At 25.5% G+C, this 19,965-nt stretch overlaps 5 protein-coding genes across 5 annotated transcripts; 3 read left to right on the top strand and 2 right to left on the bottom strand.

The window, feature by feature from the left end:
• Nucleotides 1-37: 37 nt before the first annotated feature.
• On the top strand, nucleotides 38-888 carry OCT59_022694 (uncharacterized protein; the record flags this gene model as incomplete). Its single annotated transcript, XM_025315568.2, has 3 exons — nucleotides 38-120; nucleotides 187-381; nucleotides 464-888. The coding sequence occupies 3 exons, from the start codon at nucleotides 38-40 to the stop codon at nucleotides 657-659; spliced, it is 474 nt and encodes a 157-aa protein (XP_025182417.2). The 3' UTR covers nucleotides 660-888.
• On the bottom strand, nucleotides 680-2,190 carry OCT59_022693 (Histone chaperone asf1). The gene is made up of 4 exons (XM_025315567.2): nucleotides 2,035-2,190; nucleotides 1,600-1,715; nucleotides 1,298-1,530; nucleotides 680-1,230 (listed from the first exon to the last, which is right to left on the bottom strand). Exons 1-4 carry the CDS (start codon nucleotides 2,141-2,143, stop codon nucleotides 1,014-1,016), a joined length of 675 nt encoding a protein of 224 aa, XP_025182416.1. The 5' UTR covers nucleotides 2,144-2,190; the 3' UTR covers nucleotides 680-1,013.
• A 452-nt stretch (nucleotides 2,191-2,642) lies between these two features.
• OCT59_022692 (uncharacterized protein) lies at nucleotides 2,643-4,610 on the top strand (the record flags this gene model as incomplete). The annotated part of the gene is made up of 5 exons (XM_025315566.2): nucleotides 2,643-3,032; nucleotides 3,115-3,246; nucleotides 3,332-3,757; nucleotides 3,830-4,004; nucleotides 4,089-4,610. 5 exons carry the CDS (start codon nucleotides 2,643-2,645, stop codon nucleotides 4,379-4,381), a joined length of 1,416 nt encoding a protein of 471 aa, XP_025182415.2. The 3' UTR covers nucleotides 4,382-4,610.
• A 662-nt stretch (nucleotides 4,611-5,272) lies between these two features.
• Nucleotides 5,273-6,968, top strand: OCT59_022691 (uncharacterized protein; the record flags this gene model as incomplete). The annotated part of the gene is made up of 5 exons (XM_025315565.2): nucleotides 5,273-5,420; nucleotides 5,539-5,761; nucleotides 5,916-6,083; nucleotides 6,179-6,293; nucleotides 6,399-6,968. The coding sequence occupies 5 exons, from the start codon at nucleotides 5,273-5,275 to the stop codon at nucleotides 6,966-6,968; spliced, it is 1,224 nt and encodes a 407-aa protein (XP_025182414.1).
• A 9,326-nt stretch (nucleotides 6,969-16,294) lies between these two features.
• On the bottom strand, nucleotides 16,295-18,728 carry OCT59_022690 (uncharacterized protein). The gene is made up of 2 exons (XM_025310437.2): nucleotides 17,804-18,728; nucleotides 16,295-17,736 (listed from the first exon to the last, which is right to left on the bottom strand). Exons 1-2 carry the CDS (start codon nucleotides 18,065-18,067, stop codon nucleotides 16,327-16,329), a joined length of 1,674 nt encoding a protein of 557 aa, XP_025182413.1. The 5' UTR covers nucleotides 18,068-18,728; the 3' UTR covers nucleotides 16,295-16,326.
• Nucleotides 18,729-19,965: the final 1,237 nt, after the last annotated feature.

Genomic DNA, 19,965 nt, shown 5'->3' with positions numbered 1-19,965 from the left:
TTTCACAAGGTTTACATGATAAATGGCCATTTTATAGATGTTAACTCGCTTTTTTAAAACCATGGAGCAACAACTTAAAACAGAATTAGATCTTGATGATTTAGTAAATCTTGAATCAATGTTAGTTTATATTTTGCTGATATTTATAATTTTTAGTTCTTTTAATATCCTTAATATTGTTTACAGGTTTATAGAGATTGGTAAAGAAGATGGAGTAAAAGATGGGGTAAAGTCAGGAAAATTAGAAGGTTTCATATTAGGATGTGAAAAAGGTTATGAAATATCACAAGAAATTGGATTTTATAATGGTGTAGCAGAGATGTGGTTAAAAATTATTGTTGACAAAGGATGGAATACACCTAAAAAATCAATAAATGAAAGGTAATCAGGTAATTCTATAATCATACCTTAAAAAAAACTTCTTTTTTCGATTCATTTCTCTTTGTAATTTATTTGTATGCAGGATAGTAAAACAATTCATATCATTAAGAGAAATGATTTCATTATTTCCAAGGGAAAATCAACAAAATATTGAATTTGTAGAATTATTAGATAAGATTAGATCAAAATATAAGGTTTGCACTTCTTTATTAGGAGTTGTTAATTCCCAGAAATTTAAAAAAGCTACTACCAGCACCGAAGAAAATGATACATATTAATTATATCATAATATAGTCTTTTAAAGTTTCAAAAATTTTTCAATCCTTTATTTTAAAAATATTTAAAGTTTTGATAATACTACACTAACTCCAATGTATGGAATGAACAAATACAAAAAAAACTATAAATGTGTGTAATATAGTCTATATAAATCGCATACTCAAATATTATTTTTGAATATTATGCATAATGATCAATAATAAAGTTTATAAAAAAATTCAATTTCAATAACTGTGAACATAATTATAAAAAATAATTATAATAAACAATTGAAAGCAAAGAAGTATCATACATCATAATTGCAAAAATAATGAATCAATCTTTGATTATTACTTTGATTCCAGCACTTTTTCTTAAGAAGACATTGATTCAATTTTAACGGAAGACATTGGATCATAATTTGCTGATGATGGTTGTCCAGGATTTTGAAGGGGTGGCATGAATCCAATTTGCTCAATCTGCCCTTGACTATCACCGGGATGTGACCGATTTGAAAAATGTTGTTCTTGTATCCCTCCCATTACATCATCCGATTCTTGATTAAGTTTAACAGTTTCATCCTCCGAATCCCTTTAAATAGAGCAAAAAGATTCATATATAATATTATAACAACCTTAAAAATACTTAATTAACATACCATTTAATGGGCATTCTAGTCACTCTAGGCTTATCCGCTAAAATGTTTCGATACAGTTTATCAAATATAACTTTATCTGGTGGATTCTCTCTCAGCTCTTCTTCAATGTACTCATTATTAACATAATATCCCACACGAACAAATTCCTGATCTCTGTAAGAGCATGTAATAATGATCACAGTAACATCTAAAAGGTCACTGGGAGGTATGCGATCAGGGTTAGGTGCTGGTGCCTTAAAAAAAGTTCATTGTTAAGTTTCGCAATTCTTTTGATTGAGAAAAAAAATCTATGTGTATGGTACCTGAAATATAAATTGATTCACACCAGGAGGTACGGGTCCAACCATAATGCTATCGAGAACCTGATCATATTCTTTACTTTCCGAAGATCCCACGTAAATAATTTTCCATTCCAAATCTAAAATTAGAAAGGATGAAGTATAATATCACTATATTACTACACGTTGGTAAAAATCGCACTCAAATAAGAGTCCATTTATTTCTCTTGTAGTTTTCTATTTATAATTAATTGAATTCTTCAATGAATAATTCTTTGGAACCCTCTAATTTAATAAAAAATATACAATTTTTCTTACGCGTAGAATTTAAGATCACTACGTGAACATAAGCTAAGCATGTTCTCAAACCGAAAATGTATGTTATATATGACTTGAAATAACTAGCTACTCAAAATTTTACATTTACGTTACTTTATGAAAATCGAAAACCTGACATACCGTCATTAAGCTCAGAAATACATTCAAAAGTAATTTCAAACTGGTAGTCCGCTGTGAATAAAGTAGGGTTATTGAGAACTTTAATATTTGTAATGTTGACAACACTCATTTTATTATAATAATTATTTGATGTGAATCTTTCTGGCCGTTATAGATAAAAGAAGAAACGCGAACGAATATAAGGCATGAGACTATATTTGAAAATCTCACGTGCAAATTATTTGAGTTTCCTCCAATAATATCTATCGTTGAACCCGTTGAACAAAGATCGTTTGTGTCACGTATTTAAACACATAATTACACGTATTTCCCAAAAGGTTAGTTGAATAGCTAAATAGCTTGACAGTTAAATAAGTTTGCGGATCTTTTTTTAATGTCGATATACCAGACTAAACAATAAAAACAAATCAAATTTTCTACTCTCATGTTGTCACACTTATTTATCACTATTATCACTACCAAACGCCTATAATGCTGGTCAAAGGTTAGCATTACAAGACAAAATCAATAAATCTCTGATTCATGAGATGATCTTTATTGAAGTCACGTGGAAGAAAAAAAAATATTAGAAGTGGTGTTTTAAACAAATTTTTTGTCAATGCATTGTAATGAGTTTCTCTCTGATACCGCCTCATATATTTAGGAGATTATCGTTACCACAAATATCTCACTCAATCGCATATTCTTCACATAATGTCCGTAAAATACCTTTCATTTTTCAGCGACATGCAACAAACTCAACGTCAACGACAACGACAAATAAAGCTCCTATTTATAAATTCAGAAATTTCATTGTTGGGACAGCTAGTATAATTAGTGCAATTTTCTTTATAGAATATTATTTTGATTCTAGGGCAGCAATTCATAAATATCTTTTTATGCCGTTGTTGAGAAATATAACCACTCCTGAGTCAAGTCATAAATTTGCTATATGGGTTTTTAAATGGGGATTAAATGCTAAAGATAGATTGCCTGATGATGAACAACTTTCTGTTGAGGTAAGCGGAATTCACACTTTACTTAATATTTTGGTTAATATTTAAAATCTTTTAATTTGATGAAATTAAATTTGTTGAATAGGTATGGGGTAAAAAAGTATCTAATCCGATATGTCTAGCAGCAGGATTTGATAAACATGGGGAAGCCATTGATGGCTTATTTGATGTAGGGTTTGGATATGTTGAAGTAGGAAGTATAACTCCTGAACCTCAGGTAATTTTAATTTTAATAAATATTTCCTTTACTCATATATATATGAATGGATATTTTTAATTTTTTGTAATGTAAAAAAAAAAAGCCTGGAAATTCAAAACCACGAATGTTCCGTCTCCCTAAAGATAAGGCTGTAATAAATCGTTACGGTTTCAATTCTGATGGTCACAAGCAAGTAGAATTACGATTACGTGATCGTGTAAGAAGATATCTTTTTCATTCAGCAAAACTCCATCCTAATATAACAGCAGCATTACTTGCCTCATCACCAGATGAGGTGTCATTGTCTGATGCATTAGGAATAAATAGAAGTTTAAGAGAAGATAAATTATTGGGAATTAATTTAGGAAAAAATAAATGGCGTAGCGCTGAAGACGTCCAAGATTTTGTTAAAGGAATAAAAACTTTTGGAGGTTATGCTGATGTGTTAGTGGTGAACATCAGTAGCCCTAATACTCCTGGATTAAGAGGATTACAAAGAAAAGAAATTTTTGAGAAATTGTTAAAAGAGGCATGTATAAGATACAATAAATTGTTATTTTGATTTTTTTTGCTGAAAAATTTTCTTTTAATGACATTTTAGGTTACAAAGGCACGTAATTCATTACATGAACCACGTCCAGCTTTGTTGGTTAAAATTGCACCTGATCTTTCCGATAATGAATTGGAAGATATTGCAGATACAGCTTTGAACAGTGGCGTGGATGGAATTATTGTGTCTAATACTACTATATCAAGACCAGATACATTACAAAGCGGTTTGTTGAAGGATGCAATAATTCCTTTTTGTAAAGCACCTAATCTAAGTTATTTCAATTGACTTACTCCCCCCCTTTTTTTAGTTGCCTCTTTAATATCTGAAACAGGAGGCTTATCAGGACCGCCGGTTAAACCGTTAGCATTAAAAGCATTACGTAAAATATATCAACATACAAATGGAAAACTCTTATTGGTTGGATGTGGAGGAATTTCAAACGCTAAAGATGCAATTGAATATGCAAAAGCTGGTGCTACTTTAGTGCAATTATATACTAGTTTTGGATATGATGGTGTTGGTAAGCCAAGAGAGCTTAAGGATGACATTCTTAGGGAACTAAAAGACAAGAAATGGTCTGATATTATCGGTGAACAATAGAGATGAGAACAAGTTATGATAAGCTAAATAGCAAATGTTTACTGATAATTCATGTGAAAAACTACTTAAGTTTTAAAATTTCATTTAACAAATTAATTTAAAACTTTCATATGATTTATTTTACTTTAGAATTTCTTGTAATTTTGACTTTAGCTATTTTATAGTTCAAAACAATTTAAATGCAGGGTCTTTATTCGATCTTGCGAGAATAAACGCCGAATTATGCGATAAAAAAATAATTAGGAAATCGATAACACCTTTCTTATCTAGTATTACTATCGGGAGTTGCCGAAAATGCATTCTGTGAAACAAAAATTTTTTTTTTTTATAATTAAATATGACCGTTCATTGTATTCATTGTTATTCAGAATTTTGTACGACATATTCAAGACAATGGTACGACATTAGGTTGTATAAGTTGTCATTCAGAAAACAATGCCACAATGATGGAGGTACGGTCTTTGCGCGTTTTTTTCCAAGACAAATGATGAAAAAAAAAATAACAATTATAATATTAATATTAATTAATTAATTAACAAAACATGAATTTTTTTTTCTTGTTATATTAATTAGTATAAACATTCTTTAGTCATTCTTCACTCTTTAGGCAAAATTTACGACAATTAATGCTTCTTTTAGAAGAACCTATAATGGTTTCACACGAGTTAGAACCATTCCCCGCACGCCCCATTGACGCGGATAGACTAAAATTATCCAATGCATATTATTTAAATAATATATTATTGGTTGATAATCGCATAACGAACTTTTTTAGGGTTCTTTCATTCAAATTTCAGTGACGTCTCATTAATATCCTATTGCACTGCATATCATTAGATTAAATAGTTTTTTTTATTCGGGCAACCTTCAGAAACGGAACACTCTAAAAAGATGTCGTTGAATTCGACTTCCGCCAACTCTCGTCGAAGCATAACTTCACAAAGAAGAGAAATACTTAACCCTCCCTCATCTTCAACAAGGTCGAACCCATTTACACAACCTCGACGAAGGAAAAATATTACTAAAAAGGAGACGAACGGTAACCATTCAACCGGAGCTCTTTACAAAACTCGTCAAACTTTTAACACTTGAATATGTCAGATGTTGGAACAACACGCCTTCTCTAAAGTTTATCAACTTTATTTTTTTTTATCAAGACCTTCCCAGCATTATCACTGGTGCATGCCGTTATGATAGTTCTCTCGGGTTACTTACAAAAAAATTTGTGAGTCTTCTTACGGAAGCAAAAGATGGAGACTTGGACCTAAATACAGCAGCAGTAGCTTTAAAGGTTCAAAAGCGAAGAATTTATGACATTACAAACGTATTAGAAGGAATTGGTTTAATTGAAAAAAATTCAAAGAATCATGTTCGTTGGAAGTAAGTATACGGTTTATGCTTGTTTTTAGTTGAGCAAAGCTCTTGTAATTTTATGGTTTTGCTTTGTACAACAGAAATACGCATTCTCCTTGCCCAATGGTGATATAATCGCGTAAATAATTTTCACAATCATCACCAATGATAATTCTTACAGGGGTACACAACAGCAACAACCAGCTATACGGCAAGATTATAAACGAAGGATTGAAGAACTTAAGACCGCCAATGCAAATTTGGAATCTGAACGACAAGAATTAGAGAGAGCTGATCAAGAGGTTGACATTAGTATTAAAAGTATATATGATTCTGAAGAAAGTTCAAGGTTAGTTAATATTAATAATTTTTTTTTTTAATGTACATTCCTTTAATTATCAAAACATAATAACAATTTCAGCCCCTGTTCTAATATTGTAATAGATTGGCGTTTGTTTATCAATCAGAAATCGAAACCGCTAATTCATTTAGAGGTCGTATTCTAATTGCTTTAAAACCCGTACCAGGGACAACACCACACATTTTGGAACCTATCGAGGTAGAAATAATTGTTTATTTCTCTTTTACTAATCAAAAATTTTGTTTTTCAATTTCTTTTTTTGTACTTAATAATTTACAGACTCAAATTTCTTTGGGTTAATAGTGCGGACAACCAAATCAACCTCATTATCAAGTGCATATCCAACATCCAATTAATCAACCCGTTCACATTATCAGATTAGAAACTGATAACTCTCTATTTCCAATGTCAGATAATCATTTTCAGATAGGAAATATTCCTCCACGTGCATTTCCACAACCAAGTCCACCTTTGAATGTTCATGATGGAAGTCCTTTACGTTTTATAGCTCTTCCCCCGCCGTTTCCACATCCTTCATCAACGCCAACTCCTCCTGAAGAGGATTATGAAATGCTTGATAGTAATATTGATGATACCGATTTTCATCCTCATCATCATTTACATTTTCAACATCATCCACAATTTCAAAATCATCGTCGACAAATGTATCTTCAAGATGATATTCGAAATAATCGTCATAATGATATTGGGAATAATGATGATATGAACGAAGATTTTGAACCACTTGACACATCTGTTAACGCAAGAGATTATATATTCGGAGTGATGAGACATGATGGACGTGAAGGATTTGCTGACATTTTTGGACGAGATCCAAATCAGAGAAATAGAGAAGGTGGTCATAGACCTTAAATTATTAATAGAAAAATAATAATAAACATTTATCAAATGGTATCGTTATATCGTTAAAGATGTCAGAAGATAATATAGAACTTAAAATACTAAACAGATACAAACATAGATAGACATAATATTATATATCATCACAAAAAAAGTTGAATGGATACCAACATTCAGTTTAACCAATAGAACCTTGTAAAAATATATATAATTTACAGTTTACTTAGACAATAGTATTCCTTCTCAATAGTAAAAAGCTTATTTTGTTAGGCACAAAAGAAAAAAAAAATTCTTTGTATATTCAAATATAAAAAGTACAATAATAGACGGACATTGGTTTTTTTCCTTTCTTTCTTCATCTTTTTTTCTATTTTTCTCTTTTATTTTTTTTTTTTTTTTTTGGAGGAATTGGACACTTGTAAATTTTATAATTTGTAAAATTTTTTTTTTTACGATTGATCTTGTATTACTTGTTTGAGAATTAGAAATTAGATCATGGCAATCATTGATTAACTTGAAAAAAAAAAGAATGATGAAAAATTAATAAAAGGTGATTTGGGTTTGATGGGCAGTTATAAATAATACGATGTGAAAATAATCAATTTTTTTTTTAAAAAAAAAATAAATAAATTAATTAATAATTCAACAAAAACCAAAAACCAACAAAGACCATCCCAAAAAGAAAAATTCCTTACCAAGATGAAAAAGATAATTAATCTTAAGATTAGAATTATTTGATATGAATGATATGATCCAACTATTTTTATTTTATGTGAATGATATGATCCAACTATCAGATATAAAAAAAAAATTTTAAAGTTGATGAAAAATCACATGACAAAAAAAAAAGTTATGTGAAAATTTTGTGTGTAATACATATAATGTAAACTAAATTTTTTAAAATTTAAAGTGATTTTGCTCCAGCTCGGGATCGAACCGAGGGCCTCGTGCGTGTGAAGCACGCGTGATAACCACTACACCACTAGAGCTACTCAGTGCATTATTAATCATTCTTTTTTTATATTAATAAAATTGATAATTCCGATTTATTAATTATAATAAAATTATCAAACGAACAAATTCTTTTTTTAAGTTTCAAACCAACGTTTGATAATCTATTATATATAAATAATCAATTTTAAATATAATTTTAAATATAAAGCATGATTCTTTCTTAAAACCAAATATGTTATAGATTTTCTTTATAGCAATATTGATATGTTATGTGTTGATTTAAAAGATCGATCCAATAAATACTGTAATATCCTATACGTATGTACAGCAGTTACAGTACGGTACATTCTAAATATGATAATTTAAAAAAAAAAAAAATTTTTTTTTAAGGGGAGAGAGACAAATTATTAATAATTTTAATAATTAATGATTACAAAAAAAAAAAAGAGATAATCTTTTCATCTTTCCGTTTTTGATCCCTTTATTTTTTTTTTTTAATTATTTATTTATTTTAGACTAAAAAAAAAATACGCATAATAATATCAAATATCAAATGAAAATAAAGTTTTTTAATTAAAAGAATCGTTTTTTTGGGTAGTAAGGTAACAAAAAAAAAAATAAAATAAAATAAAAGAAGAACATCAACAAATATCAACAAATCACGAAATCTCATACATGATATTCCACGATATTCTAAATAATCATGCTTGTTAATTATTTGTTTTTGTCGCGCTAAAAAAAAAAATAACAAAAAAAATAACAAAAAATAACAAAGAAACAGAAAAAGAAAAGGAAAAAGAAAGAAAATTAAAGAAAAAAGAAGAATAAAATAAATTACAAAAATACAAAAATACAAAAATACAAAAATATAAAAATATAAAAATATAAAAATATAAAAAATATAAAAATAAAAATAAAAAAAATCAATAATAATAATTAATAATAATAATAATAATTAATAAAAATAAAAAAAAATAAAAATAAAAAAATATTAATATAAATATTATAAAATAAAATAAAATAAAATAAAACTATATATGCATAATATGTATTTATATAAGGATTACCTCACATCAAACGTAATACCCGAATATACATTTGTGAATACCAATAATGATTAAAATTTTTTTTTTAACGAATCATTTTATACCAAGAAAAAAAATTAAAATAGAAAAACATGAAAGGAACATAAATGTAACATATCATTTATGCACTGCGCGAAAAAAAAAAAATTATTTTTATTAGAAATTCATCATATTTATTTCCCCGAATTATTTAAAAGTAACACCAGTGACCAGTGACATAAAAAAAAAGACGAAAATTTCAATGAAAAAAAAAATATATATTTGGATTCATGATTGGGACATAAAAAAAAAATGTTTAAATGTTTAAATATTTAAGTGTTTGAATTACTCAAATATTGGGTATACTTGTGTAATACATAATGTTTAACGACGAATGAGTAATTATTAGTAATCCAATTTTTTAATTTGGCAAAAGTATAAACATGCATAGATTAATATTTTAATTTTTTCGGTTAACGGAACGGAATGCGTGGGTCTTAAGTAGTGAAACGAAAAAAATGACGCATATGTCAAAATGAATGAACCAAAAAAAGGAATAATTAAATATATGCTCCGACGCAAAAAAGTTGGTTGGCAGGGTAATGGAAATAAACTGCAACAATGCGCATAAAAACATTATTACGATTTTCATTAGTCAAATATGCAGTATAAATTATAGCTAATGAAACTGGTAGATTACGTTGGATTAACAGATAACATCATTTTCTTATAAAGTTAGATTCTCAATCATAAAATGACGTAAAAAAAATTTCGCGGGAAAGGGGTTGAGAGGTACAATACATCGGGACAATAATTGCCGATATATAAAAACAACTTTTTTATGATCAACCTACACTCTCATTTTTTTACACGTAGTAATTAAGTAATAGTAATACTACATTACTAGAAAGATGATTTTCCGATAGAATATTGAAAAATATATATATATTTGTACTTTAAAGCAAAAAAAAAAAAAAAGGAACCAATTATTATTAGAACCAATAATTAAAATAAATTAAAAATTTTGTACCATGTTAAACTTATATGAACCATGTTACATTAATATTTTTTTTTTTATTTTTTTTTTAACTTTTGTTATTTTCCTTAAAAAATTGATCGGATGATACGGGATTATGATGATCATGTATAATAAAAGAAGCAATAGTAACTTTATATATCATAGTTAAATGAAATATTTTATAATTGGATCCTTATTGAAAATAAACTAACGGAAAATTTTTAAAGAATTCGATATAATTAAAATATAAATTTTAATAACGCGAATTGTTTATCATAAATCTGAAAAAAAAATAATAATAAAAGAATTTTAGTAAGATGACCAGAACTTTAATTTAAGGTAATACAGAGAATTACAAGTTAAAAAGTACAATCAATAAATATTTTTTGGAAAAAAAAAAGACCTCAAATTTGAACCCCTCGAATAATGTGGAATGGGGGGTTGAGATATTTTAGATATTTTAAACATTTTAAACATAACATGATATGATTTCATATGTGATATATAAATTTCGGATTTGCGCGAGAGAAACGGTGTAAAAAAATAAACATGTGGAGAAACCATAAATAATCGGTATTTCAATTACTTAAATAAAGCTACAATAATATAAGTATAACATAATCTAAAAGAAAAAATAATAGAGGGATTTCTATTTATTTATTTACTAAATGTTCCTTTTTAAAGAAAAGAAAAAGAAAGTTTCCTTTTTTAAAATTGATCATATGATATGCATAGGAAAAAAGTTAATTAAACAGTGATACTTTTATCGCTTGTTTGTTTTTTTTAAAATTTTTCATGTGTGTAGTAAAGTAATAAAATAATGATGAATGCTGAATGCATCAACATATTCCGGAAATTAAAAATTCTTTATAAAATTTACGGGAATGAATAAAAATTCTTTTAGAATGCCTTGATAATTTTTAACAAAGAGTTTAATATATTTGTGATTTTCTTACAAACAATGTAATAAAGTTATGCGAACGAATAATAAATTGATATATATCATGATTACATAATAGAAGAGAGATAAAGGAAAGGACGGGGAAGAGAAGGAAAAAGATAAATAAGGTTATTTATTAGTATTTATTATAGGTAACAAACACAAAACAGGATTCATGAGACAAAAATTTTTGAATCAATCACATATTAATTTTTTATTGTAATTATAAATTAGGAATAAAAACATATTAAACATATTAAAAACATATTAAAATCTTATCATTTAATCTTTTCTTAGTAAAACAAATGAAAACCTTTTTTCTTTACTTTCTTTTACGCAAACAAATAATTTCCATATTGAAATAATTTGTTTATATGATAAATAATATTTAACGTCTCTACATAGTACGTGATAGATCCCATAATAGGTATTTTAGGCGAAAATAAAAAATTTTTTAAAGTTTTTATTTATTTACAAATTTTTAACTGCCTTGGTTTCTTTTAAAATAATTTTAATTGTTCGTCTGTTTACGATAAAAAACGGGATTTTCATAAATAAATTTTTCATGTTGTTAACAAATTGTAACAACTGAAACCCACCTATACGATTATATATACAAAATATTGTCATACTAATAAATAGATGATCTTTAACTTTATACGAATTTTTTAAAGGGCATGAGTGAAACAAATCTAAATAATAAATAAATTTTTTTTTTTTAAAGTTAGGGTGATGCTTTACATTATCTTTAAATATTTATACCCTGCTTATTTGTAATTATTAATTTGAAAAAATTTGTTTAAAAAAAAAACAAAAAAAAAAAAATATAACGGTAATGTGATATTTGAATTTACCCAATTTACCCGCTAAAATGAATTATTGGAAATTATGAATTTTATCGTATTATGACGCTTAATCATCACATTGGATCTACAACAAAAATAAAAAAAAAATGCATTATTTTCTCATTGATAATTTTTTATGTGATTAATACGTAATTACACAAATTTACCAATTAATTTTATATTAATGGTTTAGTTCAAAAGAATATTTTATTTTTAAGGTTTATTTTAAAGAACAAATCGAAGATAGTCTTTAATGAAAAATTGTATGTGGAAATGTGTGAAATGTGTGAAATATTTTAATGTTTAAAATGTGTGAAATGTTTTGAAATGTGTGAAATATTTTTAATGTTTAAAATGTGTGAAATTTGTGTGAAATTTGTGAAATGTTTAAAATTGTTTTAAATGTGTCGAAATGTACAAAAATAACAATAACAATATTTAAGAATAATTTTATATTGTATGCAAGACATTTGAAAAAAAGAGAATGCATACGCACTACTATAACTGATAACAATCATGTATTATTATTATTAAAAAAAAAAGAGAATGAATGAGATAAATGAGTAAATGAGAATATTTGAATATAAGAATATGCGAGTAATGTGAGTAAATGTGAGCAAAATGAGCAATGTGTATAAGCAATGTCAATATGTGAGTAATATAGCAATGTGAGTATGTGCTAATACGAAGTTATGTGCTATATAATAAATATATATACTAATATGCTAATAATAAATATACTAATATGTGAATCCCTATATTCTCGTTGGTCAACTTGTGAATTTTTTGGGATTTAATATTTTTTACACCGAAACACCGAAACACCGAACCACCGAAACACAGATTTTTTTTTTATATAAACAAAAATATAAACATTCAAGCTTTTATGTTACCTTCCTATATTAAAAAAAATTTAAATTGTTTTCAAATTGTTCAAAAAAAAAAAAAGGTGTGATTTTGTGTGATCAAATAACTCTTTTCTGATTTTGAGAAGGTTACGTAATGAAAATGATTGTTTCAACTATTATTATGTTATTAATAAGCTTCTTTACCGATCAATTAATTAAATATGGAAAAATTGAAATTGTTTTTACTTTAGATAGTTATATGCGTGTTTAAATATGTATGTGTATGTATAATATGTACAATGTGAGCAGTGCAAGAATTTTTCATGTGTTTTTATTTTTTTTCTCATGGAAAGAAACTTAATTTAAAATGTTTTTATTATTTTCTTCATTATAAAATAAACTTGTTTATGCACATTAATACTTATCGTACACATGTAAAAAATATTTGATGATTTACCACTTGCTTCTTGATTTACGTATTGTGATTATTTAGAAGTTAATAAATTTATATTTGGAAATTTATTTATATATCATATATATCATATATATATTATTATATATAAATATATATAACAGGTTTTCTTTATTAACAATAGACTTGTATCATCATTGTTTATTTTTTAACCCTTGTCACGATGAACAATATCACCCTTGTATATGTCAAAAAGACGAAAAGACGCAGCATTAATTACCTAATTAGGAGAATTTTAATTTATTAGTTAAGCAAAATTTTTCATCGACCGAAAAAATGACAATGGAAAAAAAGGTGTAATGTTATTAATGTTATTAACGTTGTTGTAATGTTTTAATGTTTTAATGTTGTAATGTTTTAATGTTGTAATTGCTACTCCCCTTTCTCCCCCTACGAAGAATCACCTAGTCACTTTTTTTCGATCAACAAAATATTTATCAATCGATAATTTTGATGAAAGAAAAGAAACTAATAATTTCTTTATTTTTTTTGTTAAAGATTTACGATTTCTTTTTGTTATTAAAACATAAACAAATTAAAAAAATGGTAATAATTGGTTAATAATTGTTTGATAATTGGTTTTTTCTTTATTTGAAATTCAAAATATTTGAAACCTTAAATTTTTTTTTTCGAATGAACCCTTTTTTATACATACTATTTAATTAGTTTAACAACAGATATAAATTATTTATTATAAATTTTTTTTTTTTTAATTGTATTTATATTTAGTGATACCCTTAAAATGAATTAATAAAATGAAGAACGATTAACGTTTATTTAGAAATCTTATGATCATTTAATATTTATGAACCCTTTTTGAACCCTTTTCCAAGGAGATCTTCTTGATTTTTATTATAATTTTTAATAATTTTTTAAACAGGTTTATTAATTTAAGGTTAAAATCAATGACTTATTTGAACGCGTCAATTTTATTGATTTGATTGCCTAAAAATGTTGTTTAATCTGTATGTCAAAAGTTTTAAAAGAATTGATAAAATAAGGAAATTTAACGAGCTGACAAATTGAATTGACATGATAAGGAAATTTTGTATTACAACGAGTTGAATTGACGAAGTATATATATATGATAATGGATATATAAGAACGGATATATATGATTAAGTAATAGACGACAAATACACAATAGACACAATAGACAACAAATACAACGAATTATAAATTGACTAACGAATATATCGAATTAATATAATTAAGAAATTTAATAAAATTAACATGTTAACGAATATATTATGATAAAGTAATTTGACGAATATATACGATTTAACTAATATATACAATTTAACGATTTAACGAATATATACAATTTAACGATTTAATGAATATATACAATTTAATGATTTAACGAATATATACGATTTAACGAATATACACGATTTAATGATTTAACGAATATATACGATTTAATGATTTAACGAATTAATATGATTAAGAAATTTAAATAAAATTAATAAAGCTCGTACTAATAAAATTAATAAATCTCGTACTAATAAAATTAATAAGCTCGTACTAACAAAATTAATAAGGCTCATACTAATTAAAATTAATAAAGTTCATACTATAAAGTTCATAGTAGTAAAATTAATTAAATATTAAAGTTCAAACTTTATAAACTTTATTACTTTGAAACATGAGATATTGAAACATTGTGACATTACATTGTGACATTATGACATTGATATCATCAAGATACTTTGTTCTTTACGAAAAAATAATCTCTTTGTTTTAGTAAAAAAATGTTAAAAAATTTTTAATATATTTGAGACTTTGAAACATTTGAAACATTTGAGCCATTTTGAGACATTGAAAAGTTGAAACGTTGAAAAAAATTGAAACATTCGGCATTTTTTTGATATCATTTCTTTACGAAAATTTACTATTTTGAGAAAAAATGCATTTTCTATTACAATACTAATCTTTATTTTTAGAAATTAATATCATTCCATAAACTTTTTGTTTTTATTTAATTACATTATTTCATTATCTATTATTACTAAAAAGATTATTTTCATTATTACTAAAAATTTTTAATTTATCATTTTAAACAAAATTGTATAAGCGTAATATAAGTTCAAATATAAATTAATTTAAATAAGTTTTCATTATAATATATATATATTTTTATTATTACTAAAATGATATTCGTAATCTGTAAAACAAATAGTATCGTCAATATTATTTATTCATTTCGTTTATCCTTTCTTTTTAAAACAAAAAAAAATAATTATTTATTTATTTATTTATTTTATTACTTTAGTTATTAAGTTTTTTATTCTAAGAAATAAAAAAAATTCTATTCATTCTATTTTCGTTCAAGTAAAACAAAGCATGGAATTTTTTTTTTAAAAAAAAAAAAGTATAGAAAATCTCGAACAAACAAATAAGTAAAGGAAATTTATCCGATAAACATTAAAAAATTACAGGGACAAATAATAAAACGTATAGGAAATTCCGTTCAACAAACAAATTTACCCTATAACCGACAAAAAATCTCTTCCGATAAATTTCATCCGATAAGGCATCGAACGACAACTTCAATGACAATTTCACAATTTTAATGAATGACAATCTCAATGTGACAAAATTTCAATGACAAAATTTCAATGACATGACAAATTTCAATTGACAATTAATTTCAAATGATAGACGACAAATATTTCTTTCGATAAATGACAATTTTAAAGGTTTCAGTAATAAAATATCATTTCAAAAAAAAAAAAAAGGTTAATTCAAAATTCAAAAAAAATGTTTTTAATTTTTTTTTTCAAAAAAAAAAAAGAAAGAAAAAAAAAAAGAATTTATCATTTATTGAAAGTATTACATTAAAAATCAAACCATATGCCATATGCTTATGTATTTATTAAAAAAAAAATAATCTATAAACAATCATTTTTCTTCTTTTCTCTTTTCTTTTTTTTCTTTTTCTTTTCTTTTTTTTTTACATATATATAATTAGGTTTCTAAATAAAAATGTACAAAAAAAAAAAAAAGAAAATGTACAAAAAAAATGAATAAATAAAATAAATAGAATGAAATTAAAAAAAAAAAGAGAAATATTATGTATATATAATTTAATTAAAAAAAAAGAAAAGAAAGAAAATATAGAAAGAGAATAAGAAAAAAAATTATATTTGTATATTTGTGTTGTTATTTAAATTTTTATTTTTTTTTTTATTTTTAGGTATATATTAATTTATTATAATTATTACTATTATAATGTAAAATTAAAATCGCTATCAAAATCTGAATTAAATAAAGTACAAATATTATCGCTATCTGCTGAAGTAAATAAATCACTATTGGTTGCTTGATTTATTTGTGAAAATTGTTCAGTAACATTGGTTATTGGATCAGCAACAGCAAATTGAGAATCTATTGATTGATGTGTAGATGTAGCCCAAGACAAATAATCAGTTGGACTGGTTGGCGTTGGCGGGGGAACAGATTCCGAAGCTGATTGTGAGGGTACAACGTAGTTTGTTGCTATGTCACCCATATCATCAATATCCATATCATTCCAGTCATGCGCAGTAATTTGAAAATAATCTGTAGTATTAAAAGTTGTCATCATCATATTATCCAATGTTGTTGTTGGTGTTGTAATATCAATTCCGGCTATTGAGTTTTGGGACATTCCTGAGGGTGCAATTCCTGACATACCTGATATAGGCGCTATTGAAGTTGGTGTTGCTTCTATTGGGGTTGTCGGATTATTACAGTGAGGCATTACCCCCATACATTCCAGTACATTACTAAATATTTCAGATACCGCGTTCCATTGCTCTGAAGATAATGTTTCTAAAGCTGTTGTAACGGATGCAATACTTGCAACACCATTATTATTATTGTTGTTGTTATTTACACAATGGGTTGTACATTGACATGATGGTGGTGGTGGTTGTTGTTGTTGTGATTGTGATTGTGGTTGTGGTGAAGGTAATTGTAAAGGAGAGTAATTTAATCGTTCGTTAATTGGACTATCAAAAAATTGTTTATCATAATCAGTCCAAATTGGGGTCATAACTTGTGGATTTGACATGGTAATATTGTTCGTTGGACTATGTGGAGAATTATTATTATTATTATTATTACTATTTTCCTTTGGAGTATCTAAATCAAATACGGTAAAAGCAGATTCCATGGCCGCTTGCTTTCTATGTTCTATAGGAACTTGAGAATCATCATCTTCATTACTTATTTCTTTCTTATTATCTTTATTGTCATTTGAAGATTTTATTGATGATGATTTTTTATTTTTTGAAGTTTTATTATTAACTTGTTGGGATTTTGATTTATTTTTACCATCCTTCTTTTTAGGTTTATATTTATAAAAAGGATATTTCTTTTTATGTTCTACAAGGGCCAAATCTGCTTCTCTTTGATATTGTAATTTAATCTCAGCGGGCTCTTCTTTCCACATTTCTGCAACTGTTTTTGATGGATGACGTTCATTGGATTCACTTTTTCCATTAGACTTAAATTTTGCCAACTCCTTAGATTTATTTCTGTGATATATAATGAACGCGTTAGGTGGTCTTGGAACTTTACACATATCATAAGGTTTTGGTGATGAATTACCACCGGTGTTTGAATTATTTGTCACACGTCTTTTCTTTAAATTCTATAAAGAAAATAAATTTATTATTCAAGTTTTTAAAATATATATATATACGTATATATATATTTACCTGTTGGTAGCCTTCGGTTGCCCACAAAAACTGTCCTTTATCCTGATCAAAAGTTAGGTCTGCAAGCAGTCCACTTTGTGCGCCAATTGGAAGAGGGGAATTAACGGTAGAGGATGAATCATTTGAATTCTTACGAATATTTAATTGATATTTTAATGTGAATGGAACCTTTTGTTTATTATTGGTTCTTATCGAGGTCGTGGAAGGTTTTGATGTGGAGTCGGAGGAAGATGAATCAATATCATTATTTATTTTGGAATCCATTTTGAAATATTTTTTTTTTTAATAGGTGACAAAACTACAAAAATAATATATATATATATAATATATATGTATTATATAAAATGATATATATGGTAAATTTGTGAATATCACCGAGTGAGATAAAGGAACAGGCGGGAAAAAAAATAAATTATTAAAAAGAAAAGCTTTTCTCCGTATACTAAATTGTTGAAAGAAAAATAATGATAACACAACAAAAAAAAAAAGAATTTTTTTTTTTAAAAAAAAGAAGAAAAATAAATAAATAAATAAAATATTTATTTCCAAATATAATAAATATAATAGAGACGAACGTACGAGAATAAATACTGAAAAATGATCGTAAATAATCCAATCTTTGGATTTAATGACGTGAAATCTTTACAATTTTTTTTTCTTCAACAAAAATTTTTTGTTTTCTTCTTTACTTTCGTTTTTTTTTTTTTGAAAAAAAAAAAAAGGTTTTTTGAGGAAAGGTGTTTTTGGAGGAGAAAAGACTTGTAAAAAAAAAAATGTATGATAATTTTTTTTTTAAAAGAAGAAAAAAAAAAAGAGAAAGAGAGAGAAAATGAAAGCTACCTTATCTTTATAAATAAAAAATTTTTTTAAACCGAAAAAAAAAAAAATATTTTTATTTAAATTTGTTTTTTTTTTTCGATTCTTTAAAGTTCCTAACGTCAAAGTATTATCCGATTATTTATATTAAAAACTTGTATACAAAATCAAATTTATTTATGTTAAACCTCATTACTAAAATGTTATAGCTTTTTTACAGTGATTTTTATTTTGGTCCTATTTTAATTATTTGAGAATTTTGATTGGCAGGTAATAAACAAAGCTGCTTGCTCAAAGAACAGGTGAGAAACGGAACACAAACAATAATAATAATATATATATTTTTTTTATTTTAAAAATTAAAATACTTTTCAGTTTTATCACATAATTTACTTTATATAGTTATCAAAGAATTTATTTTGTGATATTCAACTTTTTATCCAATTTTATGTACATATGTACATATAAAAAAAAAAAATTATTTTGGTAAAATAATGTAAATAATGTAATAATGCAAATGATGTAAGCCGGGGGGGGGGCTATGATTGTCGAAATTGTCGATCAAAAAAAAAAAATAGTAAATCGTTTTTTTAACAACCTTCTTAAAGATCACACCCTCCCTCCCTAAAAAAAAAACTTTTTTAATACCCTGAAAAAAAATAAATTATCCAATCTGCCCAAATTTAGTTAGATTCTCGACATTTCTCTTACATTTCTTTTTAAAAAAAAAAAATTTCACCCCTTAAAACTTTACTTGCTCACTTTTTTTTTTTTTTGTTTTTAAACCAATTTACTTCGCTTTTTTTATACAACGTATGAACCCATTGAATAGCTCTTTTTTAATATATGAAGAGAAAAAAAAAAAAAAAATTTTTTTTTTATATTTATTAAATGTCCATATTTCGCAATAATAAATCAAAATTGATTCATTCGCTTCATTAATTTTCGAAAGGGAAATCAATCGGTTATACGACAAGGCGTTTATCTAATATAATTTTTTTTGTGGCAGAGTAACCGTAAATAACCGAAATATATAAAAAAAAAAAATAATTAAATAAATAAGAACCTTTATGGTTATTTTGTTTTTCTAATTAGTCTACTAATATTTAAATGAAATTTCTAAGTTAACAATGGAAATTTTCTCTTTAACTTTATTCGGAAATTCGAAAGAGGAGAAAAAAAAAAATGTAAAAAAAATGTAAAAATAAAAAAAAATAAATCATAAAAAAAAAAAGAAGGTTTATTACATTACAAATAAAAACTTTTTTTAATATATCTATCATTAGAAGATAAGAAAAGAATCATAAAAAGTCGTATAGAAAAACTTTTTCCTAAATGTAAATAAT

This window comes from Rhizophagus irregularis, chromosome 31, assembly GCF_026210795.1.
Source record: "Rhizophagus irregularis chromosome 31, complete sequence".
Taxonomy (NCBI): Eukaryota; Fungi; Glomeromycota; class Glomeromycetes; order Glomerales; family Glomeraceae; genus Rhizophagus; species Rhizophagus irregularis.
Note: the sequence above shows the minus strand (reverse complement) of the source record. Positions and strands in the feature narration are given on the sequence as shown.